General features: G+C 46.6%; 3 protein-coding genes across 8 annotated transcripts in view; 1 reads left to right on the top strand and 2 right to left on the bottom strand.

The window, feature by feature from the left end:
• Positions 1-676: 676 nt before the first annotated feature.
• On the bottom strand, positions 677-4,790 carry si:ch211-203k16.3 (angiopoietin-related protein 7). The gene is made up of 7 exons (XM_047022190.1): positions 4,431-4,790; positions 3,206-3,325; positions 3,008-3,122; positions 2,410-2,547; positions 2,122-2,338; positions 1,676-1,871; positions 677-1,244 (listed from the first exon to the last, which is right to left on the bottom strand). Exons 1-7 carry the CDS (start codon positions 4,788-4,790, stop codon positions 1,098-1,100), a joined length of 1,293 nt encoding a protein of 430 aa, XP_046878146.1. The 3' UTR covers positions 677-1,097.
• A 3,984-nt stretch (positions 4,791-8,774) lies between these two features.
• On the top strand, positions 8,775-12,814 carry LOC124468815 (pro-opiomelanocortin B-like). Its single transcript, XM_047021784.1, has 3 exons — positions 8,775-8,867; positions 11,630-11,759; positions 11,930-12,814. Exons 2-3 carry the CDS (start codon positions 11,637-11,639, stop codon positions 12,452-12,454), a joined length of 648 nt encoding a protein of 215 aa, XP_046877740.1. The 5' UTR covers positions 8,775-8,867; positions 11,630-11,636; the 3' UTR covers positions 12,455-12,814.
• A 4,459-nt stretch (positions 12,815-17,273) lies between these two features.
• The window catches only part of efr3bb (EFR3 homolog Bb (S. cerevisiae)), a 21,504-nt gene continuing 20,048 nt past the window's right edge, over positions 17,274-18,729 (bottom strand). For 5 of the 6 annotated variants that reach the window (XM_047021513.1, XM_047021510.1, XM_047021508.1 and 2 more), the window contains 6 exons: positions 18,354-18,481; positions 18,056-18,147; positions 17,900-17,948; positions 17,706-17,812; positions 17,516-17,565; positions 17,274-17,396 (listed from right to left, as the gene is read on the bottom strand). In XM_047021513.1, the coding sequence (XP_046877469.1) occupies positions 17,291-17,396; positions 17,516-17,565; positions 17,706-17,812; positions 17,900-17,948; positions 18,056-18,147; positions 18,354-18,481 (532 nt within the window). In that variant the 3' untranslated portion in view covers positions 17,274-17,290. The remainder of the gene's footprint in view (positions 17,397-17,515; positions 17,566-17,705; positions 17,813-17,899; positions 17,949-18,055; positions 18,148-18,353; positions 18,482-18,729) is intronic. The other variant, XM_047021509.1, reaches the window with a different exon arrangement.

The raw sequence follows: 18,729 nt of genomic DNA on the forward strand, positions 1-18,729 counted from the left end.
AGAGAACGAGTTGACTCTGCGCAGCGTCAAAGAGCCTGTCTGTGCCTAGTGTGTGTGTTTGTGCCTAGTGTGTGTTTGTGCCTAGTGTCTGTGTTTAGGCGGGGGGTGGGGGGCGGGGGGGGGGGAAAGAGAGATGGAATGAAAGAGTCTTTTCACCCGAGACACCCAACTCTGACGGAATTCACCGGCTGCTGGATCTGATGTGTGCACACAAACATGACTCATACATACACTACCCCTGTGTTCTATGGATCTGTCCCTGACGTGCGCTTGTCCACATCCATTTATCAATTTGTAAACCATAGAGCCAGTGTGGTCATCCTGACATCAGTCGTATTCACCTACATATATACGAGGAGGGGATAGGCCAACATAGTCTCCAACTATGTTGGGCTTTCTGTTGAGAATCTGGTATATGTGGGGGTGATTTTTTCTCTCCAGCATTAGTCTGTTAGATTGGCAGTGTTCTGTGATTATGGTAAAGAACTGTGGAATGTTGAGAACAGTACATGACCTGTTGCATATGAGCAAGGTCACATGTCTCAAAGACTTTGCAGTGGTGGTTTGCTTTACGGACTAGAGTGGTGAATTCCCTTCCATACAGTAAGTTTCAGTCGATACTTACAAATATCAATAGTACATACAGTACTTGTTCAAAAATGCCTTCTGGACATATGTCTGACCAGATCATTTATTTATACACACACGATCAAAAATCCACCCACACTATAAACATATAAAGTCACATATCATAAATATACAGTACACTATATACATTGATTTATATATATGCCGTACTGTATGTATGCAGTATACACACAGTGCAGTATGCATGGTGGCCACAGTTTTAAGGATGTAATGTCTTGTAAAGAAAGGAATGACCTGGAAGTCAAATCACGAGTTGTCCGGTTTCCTGTTTCCTCCAACCTGAACTCAGGGCGTGGATGAAGTTCAAGCCCTGGCTCCTTGTCATGGGCAGGTCCTATGCTCGCCAAACCTGGCAACCCCCAAACTGTAACATTCTGTGCACGATGACATCTTGTCAGACCATTTGAGCCACAGCCTGCTGCTGTCATGGTTACATGGCCTCCCGTCACTTAGGGCGACATGCGGGGTCGGAACGTGCGCGGGCGGATCATCATGCTGACTTTGCGGAGGGAGTAGTAATCAGAATCCTTCCAGGAATACCACACGATGCCATCAGGACCCAGCGGACTCTTCCCTTTAGGAGAATACCTGCCCCCCTGGAGGGGAACACACACAGTTACTGTAAGAGGAGGACAACTGCCAGTCAACTGGTGGGTGTCTCTGGATAAGAGCGTCTGCTAAATGACTAAAAAATGACTAAATGTAAATGTGTCCTCTAATGAAGTTAATGAGGTGTGTGTGAGAGAGAGAGAAACTATTTATGTGTGAGAGTGAGTGAATGAATGTGTGTTTGTCTGTGTGAGAGACAAAGTGAGTTTGTATGTTTGCGAAGAGCCACAGAGAGTGTGAATGTGTGTGTCTGTGAGGGAAAGAGAAAGCTAGAGTGTGTGTGTGTGTGTGTGTGTGAGAGAGAGAGAGAGAGAGAGAGAGAGAGAGAGAGAGAGAGAGAGAGAGAGAGAGAGAGAGAGAGAGAGAGAGAGAGAGAGAGAGAGAGAGAGAGAGAGAAAGAGAGGCGGGGCTTTCCTACCCTGTAGTAGACACCGTTGAGGTTGGCGTAGAAGCATTGGTTGTACCACCAGCCCCCATGAGAGATCTCAGCACAGATGTTCCCAGTGTCCGGGGTGCTGAAGCCCTGCTTGTCATGGTACCAGCTGAATGAGTCCTCAGCAGTGCCGCTGTACCCAGACACGTGCAGCCGGTACTGGCTCTCCTCTCCATCCACACTGAACACACACACACATGGAATATGTAATCATCGATAACACAACCTAAGAAGGAATTGAATCAGGAAACTACGATTCCACAGTGGTGTGTGTAGTATGAAGCAGTGGGTGTTTCTTAGGACTGTCCAATTTCCAAGCCCCCCCCCTCCTCCCTGTGCTGTCTCCCACACAGTCTCAGTGGCTAGTCGGAGTGCACCGCACATCCCCAGCCCACCCCTCTGTCCCGTGGGCTCGTCTACATGTCCCCCACCTGAAGCTCTGGTAGAGTGCGTGCTTGTGTTTGCTGGTCCAGTCCTCCAGGTCCACCCTCAGGCTGTACTCCCCCTGCACCGTCAGGTGGTGGATGTGCTCCAGGCCCAGCCAGAACTCGGAGAGCAGGTCCCCAAAGCCCTCCTTGTAGTCCCTCCAGCTGCGGTCGAAGCTCACCGTGCCGTCCATGCGCTTCTGGATCACCGACCAGCCTCCTCCTGACGACAGGGAGCGCGTGAAGGAGGGGGTTCTCTCTGTGTGTGTGTGTGTGTGTGTGCGCGCGTCTCACCCTCTGTGTCCATGTCACAGTACACCTCCACAGGCATGGCTCCCAGCGAAGGCACCACGGTGTAGAGGCCCGAGCGCCTCACTCCGTTCTGGTAGACGGAAGCACAGTCGATGGGACAGCTCCTCACATGCTGCACCTCTGGGGGAGGAGACAGGGAACACACGTTGGGGAGAGAGTGGAGAGGGCCCAGTCACAATCGACTGGACTACAATAGAATACTGGAGTGGCTATGAGTATAATCGACTGGACTACAATAGAATATCGGAGTGGCTATGAATACAATTGACTGGACTACAATAGAATATTGGAGTGGCTAAGAATACATTCGACTGGACTACAATAGAATATTGCAGTGGTTGAGAATACAATCGACTGGACTACAATAGAATATTGGAGTGGCTATGAATACAATAGACTGGGCTACAATAGAATATATTGTGTGTGTTGAGTGGAATGGAGTGAATGAGGATATCATTGTTGAGTTGTCTCCCTCTGTTGGAGAGTTGGAGACATAGACGCGTGAATGAGGAAAACGTACTTTAAGACGATGCAAACGGGTGTGTTATTTTAGTGTGTGTATGCGCGTGTGTGTGTGTACCAGGGTGCAGGGCCTCCTCCGCAGACATCTGGGGGCTGGTGTGAACCACGTTGATCATACAGCCAGGGTTCCTGCGGACTCTTTCCACCAACAGGGTCAGGTTCTGGACCTGGGTCTGTTCAGAGACACCACGGTATGACAGATGCAACAAACGCCCGCCTCGTCATTGTGTGTTTGTGTGAGTGTTGAAGAGTGTACCTGCATATCAGAGATGAGAGTGCCCTGTATGTGCAGTAGGGTGGTGGCTTCTGCATAGTGGACCTCCAACTCATGGAAGCGCTGCTCCAAGGAAGAATTCATACGGTTCTTCTCCTCACCCTGACACACACACACATAGAGGGAATCCGCATGTGTTTAGTCAGGTACATGTACATAGGAAGTGACACGTTGTATCAACATGTTATTTGTTCAACCTCCTGGGACGATCAACAAGCAGCCAGACATCAGGTCAGACTGGGCAGGTGCTCCTCAAATCCTGTTCTTACTCCAGCTCATATCCTTGACTTCCGCCATTCCAGACTCAGGACAGCAGTTCTATTTCCAGACGCTATCCCCATCCCACACTCTCCCTCCAGCCATGCCCCCCTGCTTTATCACCACACGATCCCTTGACCTGTCCCTATCCCACTCATACTGTACTGCATACCAGCCCTGACTCGACCTTATCCTCATCATACGTAAACAGCCCCAGCCCCAGCCCCAGCCCCAGCCCCAGCCCCAGCCCCAGCCCCAGCCCCAGCCCCAGCCCCAGCCCCAGCCCCAGCCCCAGCCCCAGCCCCAGCCTCTCCCTGTCCTTAGTTTACACATTAGGCAGCTCTGGTCCAGCAGTGTGAAGGCTTACAGTCACAGACCCACAAGGATGCACGTGGAGAGGCAGGATAATCCAGTTAGCTAGCTGCCCAGGACCAAGGTCACATAAGGAGGGAAACCTGCCAGGCAACAGAACAGGTGTGTGTGGTGTGGTGGTGGCTGTGACAGTGTGTGGCTGTACCTGTGGCAGTGTATGTGTGTGTGTGTGTGTGTGTGTGTGTGTGTGTGTGTGTGTGTGTGTGTGTGTGGCTGTGGCAGTGTGTGGCTGTACCTGTGGCAGTGTGTGTGTGTGTGTGTGTGTGGCTGTGGCAGTGTGTGTGTGTGTGTGTGTGTGTGTGTGTGTGTGTGTGTGTGTGTGTGTGTGTGTGTGTGTGTGGCTCATGAAGATCCAGTCTAGAGCCGAACAATCCCAGAAGGCCAGATAGCATATCACTCTAACAATCCACTGTAGAACACTAGCACACCAGTCAAAAGTTCTAGAAACCATTTCTCTCGAATCTGATCCTCCTCAACTCCGGGCCAATCCTTTTGTAATTTCACTAGCACAAACCAATCTGACACCCTTTCCTTTCAGTGTTCCAGAACACCACACACTGGTCTCTGTAGGACCCACCTGTAATTCCAGAAGCTTGACACGGTGCCTGTGGTTCCTCAGCTCTTCCTGGAGTTCTGAGATGGTCTCCCTCAGAGACAGAATCTGCTGCTTCCTCTCCTCGTTCTCGTGCAGCCAATAGGAGACCTCGTCCGTGCAGCGGAACATGTCGGGGCACTTCTGGTCGTCCAGCTGTGGCAGGGTGGCAACCAGCTGACACATCCCGTTCTCCATCACCTGGTTGCTGTAATCCCCACACTGAGTCCCCCCGCCAGTACGCCTAGTGGTAGAGTCCGGCTCTTCTCCACAGACCTCCAGGACTAGGATGAGACATAGAGCGAACCACCGGGCCAGATGAGGAGGGGTCTGCTGGAAGGCCATTTTCCCTGTTTGGCTGAGATTAGGCAGTGAGAGGGGTCTGTGTGAATGTGGGGAGGGTCTTCTGTGCTGTGCAGTGCTCAGCTCTCCGTGTCTGCATGAACCACTATAAAGACATGATGTAAAAGACACGCTTACACATGAACGACACTCATAGACACGCAAAACACAGCATCCATCCCACCGCCATGCCCTGTTCCGCAAACAAAGAAAGAGGCTTTTACGGTACCTCTATCCTGGATGGTCTCTCATCCCGCCTTCTGAACAGAACGAGCCGTGGCCCCCTCCCCATTCTCCTTCTCCTCTCTCTCTCTCTCCCTCTCTCTTCCAGCCTCTCTCCTTGTGCTCCTTATGGGTTGGTCTCTCCCTGTAGAGTGGAGGGAGCAGGGGATGTAGAGCAGAGTAGCTGTGGTGCAGCGACATCTTATCCCCATAATCCATCTAAGAGGATTCACCTGAGGGACGGGTGGGAGAGAGGGAATCTGCTGAAGGTGTTTGAGGGAGGGGCAGAGCGCCCAGAAAATGTGTTTATAATGTCAATGATTTGTGTTACATTGATTTATATGTGCTTAATTTCTAATTGGTCAAAGAGTAAAAATAATATCTTTCATGTGAAGTATGTATATTTGTGTGTTTATACATAATTAAAAACTGTTTTATGGGTTATTCGTTATGTCCAGACTTCAAAATGTGGCATTTAAAAATACATACAATTTTTCTGGTAATATTTGAGATAATAACCATAATTTTATGGTTGCAGTACTCTATAGATTGTTATTGTTTATAATTCAGAAAGGTGTCATGAATTCAAGTTGCAAGACAGTGGAGACTGGGGCTCAAACTTTGTATTTTACTTGAAGTGACAGCAGTATACACATTTAAATTGTATATTGTTCCTCCATTGTGCCATTAAAACATGTGTCATTGATCTTTGTTTACTTAGTCCTACCTACCTTTGCTGATAAGGGGTAAGAAACTCAATCAGTGACCAGAGTCTTCTTAGCTGTGTCTGTTACCAAGAAGAACACTGCCCTGGAGCTACGGGGGTTCTGAGGAACTGACTCTGACCCTCAGAGAGGTCAACAGGTGGTAAATAATCATAATAATCTGTAATTATTCTGACCCAAAGGCTCATTCTGCACTCGAAAGCTTCTCTGACAGATTTCTTGGAGCCAAGAAAACTCCAGCTGACAGCTAGCACCCACTAAATGTGTGGCTGGTCTCCAAGTCTCTTGTCTGCCAGAGCAAAAAAATATGGCATTTGAAAAAATATATACATTCTTTCTGGTAATATTTGAGATGAGGACCATTATTTTATAATTGCAGTACTAGATTGTTATTGTTTGTAATTCAGAAAGGTGTCATGAATTCAAGTTGCAAGACAGTGGAGACTGGGGCTCAAACTTTGTATTTTACTTGAAGTGACAGCAGTATACACATTTCAATTGTATATTGTTCCTCCATTGTGCCATTAAAACATGTGTCATTGATCTTTGTTTACTTAGTCCTACCTACCTTTGCTGGTAAGGGGTAATAAACTCAATAAGTGACCACAGTCTTCTGAGCTGTGTCTGTTACCAAGAAGAACACTGCCCTGGAGCTACGGGGGTTCTGAAGAACCGACCCTGACCTTTGACCCTCAGGAGGGCCAACAGGTGGTAAACATCTTGTGATGATTCTGACCCAAAGGCTCATTCTGCACTCACAATCTCCTCTGACAGTTTTCTTGGAGCCAAGAAAACTCCAGCTGACAGCTAGCACCCACGAAATGTGTGGCTGGTCTCCAAGTCTCTTGTCTGCCAGAGCAAGAAAGCCTGGTGCCTGCGACAGCAAAAGTTGAAAACAAATGAAGCGTTCCGACGGCCTCAACCGCAGAACATTGGAAGTGTTCTGTCTCTGGCTGGTAATAACAAATCCTATGGCCTCCGTGAGGAGGAGGAATATACCTCCCTAAGTTGTTCATTGTATGGTGGGTCACAACCTGCAGAAAGACTTTGACACAGGTGGGACCGGGGGAGAGGCCCTTAAATAATACATGACATGATTCATAGACAGAGAACTGGAAAAGTGCTCTAAAGGAGGACTCTCTAAGACCTGGAGGAGGGGAGCCAGACGCTCCGGGAGAAGAAGATGAGCTCCAGATTAGGATGTCCCAGATCAGAGGCTCTGACAGTAGAATCCCTCTGGCTGTCACGAACGCTACACAGAGGGAAAGGTCTCTTCAGTCTGTGTGCAACAGCGGCCCAGGTTTCTGCTCACGCTACTGGAAGAAGACCAGGTCAGGAGAGGAACATTCCAGATGGGTCAAACACCTTGTGGTTTGTGGAAGCATCGAATCATTCGCAATAATGAATGACATGGTTGTGTTGGTATCGGGACTTGCGTCAGGTCAACCCCAGTGTCTGTGTTCTGCTGGGCATTTAGTCAGAATGCACTGTGTTTAAATCAACATAGTGCAAACAAGAAGCCTTTTCCATAGTAGAATGCATGAGGAAGATTGACGTCCTCTACTGCAGAACACCTTTTGTTTTGAGATAACAAATAGATTGAAATGAACACCCGTGCAAGAACCTAAAATGTAATTTAAAAAGCATTGTGTATGTATGTATTTCCTGTTGTTATTGTAATTGACTAACCATTAAAAGCCTCTAAGCCATTGCAAGAAAAGGCTATAATAAAAACCTATTTACAAACTCAAGACTCTCTCTCTCTCTTTCTCTCTCTCTCTCTCTCTCTCTCTCTCTCTCTCTCTCTCTCTCTCTCTCTCTCTCTCTCTGTCTCTATGTCTCTCTCTCTCTTTCTCTCTCTCTCTCTCTCTCTCTCTCTCTCTCTCTCTCTCTCTCTCTCTCTCTCTCACTTTCTCTCTCTCACACACACACATCAAGGTCAGGCTAAAAGGGGAAGATGTATTCAACTGTAATTCAGCAGTTACTGTAAGAGGCAGATAGCAAATATTTGTCAAAACCTTCATCATAGCTTTCACGATGGATAAGATACTATACATTAACAATTGGTATGGATGTGTTTCGAGACCAAAACGTGGCACCTCTTTCTACATGTATGTACATGTAAAGTGCACTATTGACGTCAGATCAGTGAGTCAGCCCTCCATTTCCTATCTTCATATTGAAGGCCAAGGAAACTAATTTAACCAGGAAAACTGATTTGCACGCTGCCCTTCCCTGCCCTTTGTCAATGGAAAGGGTGTTTTTGTACATGTCCCTCTGTGTCACATGGGTGAACACCTGTCCGAAGGTCGGGTCGTTAAGGTTGTTACCTCATAGATCACATGGACCCCCACTTCAGTCACTCACAAGCATTTACATACTTGCGTGTACAATGTTGTAATGTACATTTGCTTGCAGGCTTGGCTCCTGAAGGAATCAGGTGGGCGGGCATTTGGTTTCCACATGGGGGCGTTTGTATGGCTCTGTTATAGAAAATCTTACAGCTAAAATGATGGGGGAGCTTAGCATTCTATTTGGGAAAGGACTCCATTGCCGTTGGAGCCGACCCTGTAAACTTGTACTACTACTTACGGAAACAGTGTTATGCTGTATAGGGGCAGGCACAGCAAGGTTCTGGGAGGAATAACGGATGATGGACTGTTCGCATCGAGGGGAAACACTCACACAGTCAACACACACACAGAAACACTCAGAGACACCAATGACGAGGAATGGAGTCCACCTGCTAATACCTCACCTGTCGCCCGCTGACGTGGAGCCCTATTGACAGGGGAGAGAGAGAGTGTTCCAAATGCTGCAAACCTCACGAGCCCCGCCCCGCCACGCCGCTACTGGGAGAGAGGAGACCCAACCCCAACCTCAGCACCAAGCCCACTCTGAGGCCCCACGCACCTCTGCTGCCTATAAAAGCAGCTTCGAGCTCACAGGCGGAGCAATAAGGGCTCCTCACTCTCCCCGCATAGAGAGAGCAACAGAGGACGAGATAAAGGAGATAGAGTGTCATACAGAACAGTGAGCTACCACAGATAGAGAGCGAGAGAGAGAGTGAGAGAGACCTGTGGAAGATTGGAAGAGAAAAAAAAGAAACTGAAGTAAAGAATTGCTGGGGAAGGTAAGAATGACGGAGCGTGTTCACCGTAAACTGCCTAGATCAGATTGTTGTTTCATTCTTTTTGTCTACGGTTTTGACTGTTTTTGGTTGATCGCAGCTGAAATTCACTGTGCCTGTATATTGCTTACCTGCTCATATTTGTTATTTATTGTAAATATCTGTAGAATATTTCCGTTGTATCATTTACAATCAAACTAATACATTATTTGTTTTAGCTATTAATTCAGTGAAATGGTTTGCTCTTTTAATGCAACTTTTTAAGTTGCATTTCATTGAAACAGTGCTGTGTTTATGAGAAAAACATACATTTGCATTTCAACATTTTAACTGACAAAAAAGCTATATGTATGATCATACTCATCTCCATTCCAATCAATCATATTATCCTCATTTTAAAAACAGATCCCAAGTGGCTCTTTTATACCCTTTTTATTATTCATCTGACCAATTATTTGAACTTCCTGTTTATATCAAATACCTACCTTGGACAGGCTGAAGCTGGCTATATTTGGATTTCTAATGCTGTTCATAAAAATGTCTGTCTAGTGATAATGGGGGCTGTTGAGTCTCTCATTTGAAGAGTATCCTTGAGGTGCTGGACTAAGCTGTGGAAGATGACTCATTGAGAACACATACTCTGTAACACACATAAACCCAGAGAGGATTCATTCATTATGATGGACAAAGAAAGGATCTGAACAAAACAAAATCCTCACAATTCATTCCAATTCAACATAAAAAACTGTCATAGAAAGATAAGAAACATTTATTAATTTGAGTAAGTCAATTAAATGATGATGTAACTGCCCTGGCAGGGTGAATAGAATGTGTTCTAAACTAAAGCACTTGTGATTTAGTACAAATAGTTTTGACTTCTAATGATTTCACCTGTGCTCTACATGCAGCATACAAACCTGATCATCCAGAATCAGGTGTATAGTAAACTATAGTAACTAAATGTGTGGTCAGGCCAGAAACATCACAGTATGATGTAATACTTAGCGTTACTAAGAGACTTGGTGTGACAGTAGAGCAAGCAAACCTTTCTTAAATTAGCTCCAAATTTCTCATACGACGAATGGATGGAAGGAATCAGAATCAGAATCAGAAGGGATTTTATTTGCCATGAGTGTTTGCATAAACAAGGAATTTACTTTGGCAGGGAGGTGCATACATTAAACATATAGGAATATTGAAACTTAAATATGTGGACTAACTATACAAAAGGAGCAAAGTCTAGCTAATACTAAGGGGGGTCTAGCTAATACTAAGGGGAATAAAAAATAAAAAATAAAATACAACTACATGTTCTGAGGTTTTCAGTAATTTTCCGTCTTCTTACCGTGTCAGTTCTTAGACAGGTGAAAGGTGAGGCAGAGATAGCTGGTAATCATCAGGTATCTGGGGGGATTTATCGCATGAGTCACTCACAAGACAAGCAAAAGCTGTCTTCCATTCAGTCACTCTTTCACAATATGCCATTGACAGTGTTCCTGAGTTAACAAGGGTAACTGAATTGAGGATATAGCTGGAGACCCATATCTGGGCTCGATGAGTGGATTTGATGTGTGTGTGCTCGTATGCATGGGTGCATGAGCTAAGTACGGAGACATGTGTCTGTGCTTGTCTCTCTGTGACTGTATGTGCATTGAGACATTTCTATGAGGCAGCAGATATTAAAGTAAATACTGTGAAATCATAGAAATAAAAATAAAGAGTTTTGCTTTCTTGACGTCACAGGAAATCATCGTCCTCCATTTAAAGGTCATAATATTGATCCACACACCACCGTCTTTTTGTTGGCCAGATGTATAGAGCCCTCTGAGATGAAGGAAGATGATGAAAGAGTTTGTTCCACCATCCATTATGTCAGAGTTTGTCCTTGGATGGAGGAGCCAGTGAATACCGTCACTATTGTTTCACTCTTTCTAAACATGTACCTTACCATTCTTATGTTAACAACATCCGGTTTCATGTTACAATTTTAGGGGGCTACTGGGTGATTGAGTTTATGAAACTGTCAACTTCTACCAAGGAAAACATTTATCACAGAAGCCCATCAAGAACAGCCTGGCTGCCAGCCCAACTTAGCCCCGCCCACCAAATAAATTGGTCGGGAAGTTGGGTCTGGGGTAGCTCGGTTGGGGAAAAACTATAAAACTACGTTGGGAGTTTTTCTGGGAGTTTTTCCTTGTCTTCCTTGAGGGTTTAGGTTGGTTGAGGGGCAGTTCTATGGGCGCATGTGAAGCCCTCTGTGACATGCTTGCGTGTAAAAAGGGCTATACAAATACATTTGATTTGATTTGATATCCAAAACAGGAGCTGTTCGGACCAATCAAATTGTCAGGGCGGGCTTTATAGATGATCAACAGAAACATAATCAACCACGTCACCAAAGAGCGCTTGGGTTGAATTCATTTTCAACAAACAACATACTACATGGCTCTGATTGGTTGTAGGTATGTCCAATTGAGCGAAGAGGCATTTTTTTTACGAGTTCGGTTGAAACACACCCCATACTCACAGCCCAATGGAGCGGTTTCAGATTCATATTCTGAATAGAATTATGAGTATGACAACGTCAGGCTACATCAAGAACATACAAATGAATTTGAAATTGACGCTGTTGATATCAAAGTCTCAGCCAAAGAGATTTTGGACTTTGTGACATATTAAGGCTGGTGTGTGTTCCCAATTGGCTAAACTTCAAGTGTCATTCCTTTCTGAAATGTGATTATTCTGTGTCCCCTGTGTGGTGATAGGCTGAAGATGGTTTGTGTGTCGTGGCTGTTGACTGTGACGGCAGTGGTGTTTGTGTGCAGCCCCAGGGTCTGGGCTCAGTGCTGGGACCGCCCCTACTGCAAAGATCTTAGCTCACTGGACAAAATACTGGTGAGCCATCATCCTCATCCTTATCCTTACTTCCTCCTTGTCGTTCATAAAGACATCAGAAACTCCTCTTTCTGATCATCATTCCCATCTTCCTCCACCTCCTCTTCTTCCTTTTCACCGTATCTCACTCCTCACATCCTGTTCTGTGGTCTCATTTCTCTGCCCTGCAGGAGTGTGTTCACCTGTGCAGGTCTGAGGTCCAGACCAAGTCCCAAGAGCCCAGCTCGGCCGAGCAGCTGTCCACGGAAGAGAGCTTCTCCCTGGGCATCCTACTGGCTGCCCTGGCCTCTGGCGAGATGGCCCTGGAACCCGAGCCTCAGTTACGCAGTGAGGAGAGGCGCTCCTACTCCATGGAGCACTTCCGCTGGGGCAAGCCCGGCGGCCGCAAACGCCGGCCCATCAAGGTGTTTGCTCTGGAGGGGGGCGATTCCTCCGAGGGCTTCCCTCTGGAGGCCCGTAGGCAGCTGAACAGCGTGGAGGACGGAGGGCAGGGGAGCCGGGGGAGGGCCAGCCCCAAGGCGCCCTCTCAGCTGGGGCTTCAGGCCAAGAAGGATACCCCCTACAGGATGAGTCACTTCCGCTGGGGAACCCCGCCAGCCGTCAAGCGCCACGGGAGCTTTGTGATGCCATGGGAGCAATCCCATGAGCCTCTGCTCTCGTTGTTGAAGAATGTCATCGTCAACAAAGAGCCATAGTTGGAGGGAGGATGGAACCAGGATGGATGGGGGCGAAGAATGAGGGAGAGAGGATGGGATATATGAGAGGAGAGAGGCTACCATGATTGTGCAGATCCTTGACTTATGGATATACATTTCATATATAAGTCTAAAATTGTCTTCTATAGATTAAGTTTGAAAAGTAAAAATAAACAAGGGCACTATGCTTGGGTCAAGTCTAACATGTTTAAAAAAATAAAAATAAAACTTTCTTTTTAAACATGGGTATCTTAGAGAACTACTTTGATTGTTATTAATTAAAACAATAAAATCCACACAGTCACAAAGTTGAGCTTTAAGAATATAGCTTGTGCACCAGGATTTAACAGCCTTAGCTTGAATGTTTGTTTGAACATGTTAATAAAAATATATATTTCATTTATGGAACACTCAAGTGACCCTCTTAGTTTGTCACTGAAACCTAATACTGTTACCAAGACTACATATTGTAGGAGAGGGAGAGAAACGGAATATTTCACAATCAGAAAAAAAGAAAGAAAGACCAAAAGATTTCCGAATGTGCAAAAGAAACATGTTTCAAACGGGGGTGATATACTTCCTCTTTATTTTTCTTGATACACTGTAAAAAAATAAAATAAATATAATTATAATGATAACATGAAAGAAACAGCTTTGTGGCAAGCAAACCCAGATCCCTGTAATGATCCAGAGTATTGCAGCACGAGGGCCCTTCAGTCCTACAACAGGTCCACATTAAGAGGACAGACAGGTGTGCTGGGGTGAGGCTGTGAGGGAAGCTCTACTGTACGGTGCAGCACACAGGCTTCATAAAGCACCAGTCAACATGTTGTCCTCCAGAGTGACGAGCATGAGCAGGCTTTCTTACAGTCAATAGATGTCGTATACTGAAGTTGTATTTAGGCTAGTTAATGACATCTGGGATTTGTATGAAAGAGGATAGAAGGTAGACCTTCTTTGGGTCCAGATGGTTCCAGAGAAATGATCGAGTAATGCATGGATGTCTTCATCACTGAGAACTCCCTCCCTCATTTCTCGGAGTTCCTCAGTGAGGTAAACAGGTGTACATATCTACAACACGTCTCCTCTCAGTGTGTCCACTGCAATTCCAACTTTGAAACCTCTGGTTTGTTCAGTCCCAGCTCAACTCAGACTGGGTGTAATCCTCGAACATGACCCACACTGAAGAGATTTGTATTTTTATTACAATACGACCAAACTTCTCAGCTGTTGTGGAAACCAAGTAGTGTTTTGCCTGCTAACACTGTAACTACCAGTTAAACCGTGTATTTTCAAAAGGAGAGAAAGAAAAACGCAACAATGTCATTTCTAGCGACGCAAAGATGCTTTTTTATTTACAACCAATCAAATGAAAGGGCATGGAAACCATTGAGACAGGAAGTCCACATTGAGGAGCAGGATAGGGACAACAACTCTCACTAACACACATACAGCTGTCTCCATGACAGCAGAAGAGAGAATACCACATTGACAATCATTCACACTAGCATGACATGCTACGTTCTTTGAGCGAAAGAGAAAAAAAATAAAAAAGATGTTCATACTCTGTACTGCAACTGGCATCAGCAACACAACAAGCAAATCAGTTTCATAGAAGTTTGGATGTGCAGGACACAGGCTTCAAAACGGATCAGTGTTTCAAGTCAACATGGGAGGTGTGGTCAACACTTTCTCTACTGGCTATGAAATATCTTCCATCTTCTGTGTCCAATGTTCATTTTTAGATTAATGCACTACTTAGTCGTGCGCACAATAGAGTACATGTCAGTTTTGGTATCAGCCATTGGCACAGACACACTGCTGCCCCCTCAGCACACGTCACACCGTTCAATGAATTGTACACTTGTCATACAGTTCCAAAAATCCCGTTTTCCAATAGGACCTTTGCGACCTGTTAAGATGACAAAGACAACATCTTAATGTCATTAAAACTATATTGAAATGGTGACCAAATGTTTTCTTCTCACGGATGGTCACAGTACAGAAGCGCTATATTAAAACTAGCTACATCACTAGCATGCAAGGTTGGGTCCAACACTCATAAGGCATGTTCTCCATGTTAAAAGCTGCCTTTGTTACTAGGGAACCCAGTTTAAAGTGCAAAGTTCACAGGACAGATAGATTGACCTACAGCACTACAATGTAAACAGCGAGATGTACTGTACAATGGAATCGGGAGTTAAGTTTGACAGCACTTACTGATCAAATATTGCATTACATTGGCAACACTTTGCAATAACAATTATTGTAAGCTTTCATAAAATCAATTGTTAACAATGAACTCACAACTGTGAATAGATGGTAAACACTAGCTGTAAATGGAAATTAGATATGAAGTTGATTTAGAAATGAACCGTGAAATGAACCCTAAAAGGGTCCAAATCCTCAAGTAGGTTTACAGGCGTCTGTTAAAGTATAGTTATTTTTGTTGCCATTACACTTACACCACCGAGTTTAGAGTAAGACTGAGTTTGACTGCATGGTCATTTAACTGTTCTACTTGACCAACATTATGACAGGAACATTTAAACAGAAGATGGTAAGCTGCACACTGACGAGTCTTGACTCTTCATTTGACGCAAGGACAGAGACTAACTTTTTTGTAAAGTGGGTTTGGTTCTGACACACACACACACACACACACGAGTAAATATGAACCATGCAGTCCATGGACAATGGGTTACCTACGCGATAACAAGACCACACAGAACACTTTGGGCTGTAACATCATAGGGCTACACAACCAATCCTGGACAGCACGCCCGTAGGGACAGGTCCCGAGAACACAGGAAGTGAGGGAGGGGGGGGGGGGTCTTAGAATGTCACCGAGCAGGAAGTGCCAGAGCACCGTCCAGTTCCAGTACGGCAGGCCTGTATCACGACACAGGGCATGGCTTAACTACAGATGAGGCTACCCTAAATGCTAGCCTGTTTGGCATCAGTCTGTCAGTTGTCTTGCAACACTACTAATGATCCACCAGGCTACACAGCTCACTCATCCCTCCCCACACACACACACAACAGGCTTAGCGTTATTGCCTTAGTACTTTATTTTATGCCTGCATGAGCTTTAAGAATGTTTCAAACCCCCATGGTTTCCAACGGACACCCCCCCCTCCCCCCCCCCCCTTCTTCCAGTAGTGTCTACATACAACACAGGCCTAGTCTCTACACTCGAGTTATTACTCAAGCTTTGACTGTCATCACAGAGGGACGAAAAGGATTCGCGTCATCCATGACTGTGCGGTTTAGGATGGCACTGAAGACTAGGATGAGTCATCTGTAATGCGGTCAGTGAGACTGCAGGGGGCGTGGTCTCCATGCTCTCCTGCTGCGATCCAAATGGACTCCAGCATCTGAGGCCAGATGGATGCACACTCTCTCTGTCTTCAACTCGACCTCACTCACGGCCCGGGCGACCCCACCACACACACACACACACACACACACACACACACACACACACACACACACACACACACACACACACACACACACACACACACACACACACACACACATCCACGTCACGGACGACATGCTGGTTAGTTCTCTGAGGACTCGCTCTGGGTTACTGGTAAAACAGTTCCTAGTTTTCCATCAAATTATGGCTAGAATCAGTGCAATCTAAATTCTATATTCCCCACTTCCCACAAAAAATGATGTGGATATGTACGACACTTCTCCGCATATACACATTGATGTGACAAATCCATCTCGTTTCTTGCTTAACTTCATGCTTGTGTTTGAGAGTGTAAACTTGACTGTAAACACACACAGGATCTTGTCAGCGCGACAGCTATGTCTGAATCAATTTTATAACGGTGCAAACGGGTTCACACCGGTTTAGGTACAGCAGAGTCACCTGTAAGGCACTGTCAATCTGGGAGGACAGCGCGCAGGTCATGTTGAATGTATCAGTATGGATACAAAAATATACAACATAAAAACACAGGTTATATAACAAACAAAAAAGCACTCCGGCCTAAAAAGCAGCAATACTTAAGAAAGGCAAAACAACACAGAGATCATTTAAAAACACATATGGACCAGTAGCAACTTCAGTTAAATGAATGATTTGTAAAGGGACACTAGTAGCTGTGCCTAACTAGCACAGCGAGCCAGCTATGTAACATATCCCTTTAACTCCATGAACACATTACAACTCAATAAGGACATATTAAAATCAGTAAAACTCCAACTAAAACGATCTATTTCATCACATTTGACAGTTGACCTTTTACCCCCTACTCAGGAAGGTAGTCCAGCAGTGGGGAGAGTATGGCATCCTGTTAGGGACAAACTAGGGGAAGAGTCCAGACCCCGTCAGGGTCATTTCTCCAAGTGAGAGTTGTCTGCATGCAGCTAAGTCGGAGCAGGGACTGAAAGCTCTTCTCCGTCCTCCCCGTGTTCACCTTGTCCTTCACAGCTCCTCAGAGGGGCGCTCGCTGTGCCCAAGCAGGCTCACCAATCAGGGGTGGGGTTAGAGGGTGGAGGGGTCTGGGGGAGAGGGTGGAGGGGCGAGAGGGCGGAGGGGCGGGGCGGGGTGAGGTGAGAGTTCATGCTGCGTCCTCAGATGTTTTCGTCTTGGTTTGTTTCACGGTTTGCTTGGAGTCCTTTGTTGGTTTTCTATCTCGCCAGGATTCACAGTGACAGAGGCTTTGCGTAGCCTGTTGGGACAACTGAGGGTAATAACCCTCTCCCTCTCTCTGGCACTCTCCCTTTACAGTATCACCCCCCCCCCCCCCCCTCCCACACACACACTCCTTCATTTCACCCCCCCCCCCCCCCAGTGGTGACCCCTGACCCCGCATCCTAGTAGACACAGAGGTCGGGGAACTTCATCTCGTAGACGGGGACCGAGCGGCTCTGCGTCTGGCCGTAGCCTGATGAGATGGTTCCGGAAGGGCTGGGAGGAGGCCTGGGGACGAGAGGCACACGTCATCCTCGTCCCTCTCACCGGGAAACACACGGTAGCCGTTTAAACTGTCGATAAAGACGCTCGCGCTCGGGGGCGCATGCCGCGGCCGACTGCCTTACCTGATGGTGATCTCGAAGATCTGATTGAGTTTGCTCTGCAGCAAGGTGGCCTGCACACAACCAGCACAGCGAGTTAAGAGTCAGAGAGAAGGCAACTCAAGACATTCACCAGCCATCCACAACATGACAGCTCAGTGTGATTTCACAGGCAGGTTGTGGTCAAAAAAAGAAGAAGGTTTGTGGTTTTTACCCGGGCACCACAGTGGGCAGCTATCTCCTCGAAGGGGGCCTTCTGGAACTTCTCCACCACCAGCCTCCGGCGCTCTTTCTCCTGCTCCTCCATCCCCACGCTGTCCACTGAGGCACACACACACATTAATAATGCTAGAGTACAGTACAGTGGCGGCCAGAGTGAGTGGTCTTCTCTAGCGCTATGAGACGTACCGATGGCGTTCTTCAAGGTTTCAAACGTGATCTCCTCTGCTGGAGTCTTCTGCCCAGCAACATGACAACAAAGACAGAGTGTGTCACAAAGACAGAAGGGACAGGCTGGGGGTGTGTGTGTGTGTGTGTGTGTGTGTGTGTGTGTGCTGCCTTCACCTCCTCCTTCTCTGGACTGTTCCTGGACTCCACCTCCACCTGCAGTGAGATGGTCTCTCCAATGCTCTTCCTCTTTGACAGGCGGTCCTCATCTACATACACACACACACACGCGCGCAGGGATGCACACACACACACGCTCAGAATTCCTCTCCTTGGCCTGATCAAACTCAGACACGCATCCTTGAAAGTAGCAACCCGTGAAGCACACATCCTGAATGCTCGTATTGATCCCACAAAATCTTCTTGGAAGCACAATCCCTGAAAGTGTATGTGTGTGTGAGTGTGTGTGTACTACCTGTGAACTGGGGTACGTAGGGTGTGGCCAGTCGGTCTGTGTTGTAGCCGCTGCCCCCCAGAACCTCAGTGATCTTGGACTGCTGGAACAGCACCTCCCCCTCCAGCTTCTCTAGAGAGGCTGGGAGTCTGGGGGTGTGGGGGGTAGAGGAGAGGGGAGGTACAGGAGGTGGGAGGAGGGGGGTAGATGGGAGAGGGAAGAGGCAGGGAGGCGGTGGGAGAGAGCAGATGGGAGAAGGGGGTGAAAAGACACGGTTATCCCATTTTCTACTTGACAGCGTACGTCCCAAAGAGAGAGAGGACCCGTCCACACAAAGCAGCCGTCTCCGCATGAGTCACTAAAAGGGTTTTTGAGGTTCAGTGAAGATGAAAGGTCT

The sequence above is a fragment of the Hypomesus transpacificus genome, chromosome 6 (genome assembly GCF_021917145.1).
Source record: "Hypomesus transpacificus isolate Combined female chromosome 6, fHypTra1, whole genome shotgun sequence".
In the NCBI taxonomy this organism is placed as follows: domain Eukaryota; kingdom Metazoa; phylum Chordata; class Actinopteri; order Osmeriformes; family Osmeridae; genus Hypomesus; species Hypomesus transpacificus.

Coding starts and splice junctions, on each gene's coding strand:
- si:ch211-203k16.3 (XM_047022190.1), bottom strand. CDS start 4,790: ATGGCCTTCCAGCAGACCCCTCCTCATCTGGCCCGGTGGTTCGCTCTA. Junction 3,123..3,205: donor CTCTCATCTCTGATATGCAG/GTACACTCTTCA, acceptor GTCTCTGAACAG/ACCCAGGTCCAGAACCTGAC. Junction 1,872..2,121: donor GCACTCTACCAGAGCTTCAG/GTGGGGGACATG, acceptor GTGTGTGTTCAG/TGTGGATGGAGAGGAGAGCC.
- LOC124468815 (XM_047021784.1), top strand. CDS start 11,637: ATGGTTTGTGTGTCGTGGCTGTTGACTGTGACGGCAGTGGTGTTTGTG. Junction 11,760..11,929: donor GCTCACTGGACAAAATACTG/GTGAGCCATCAT, acceptor TCTGCCCTGCAG/GAGTGTGTTCACCTGTGCAG.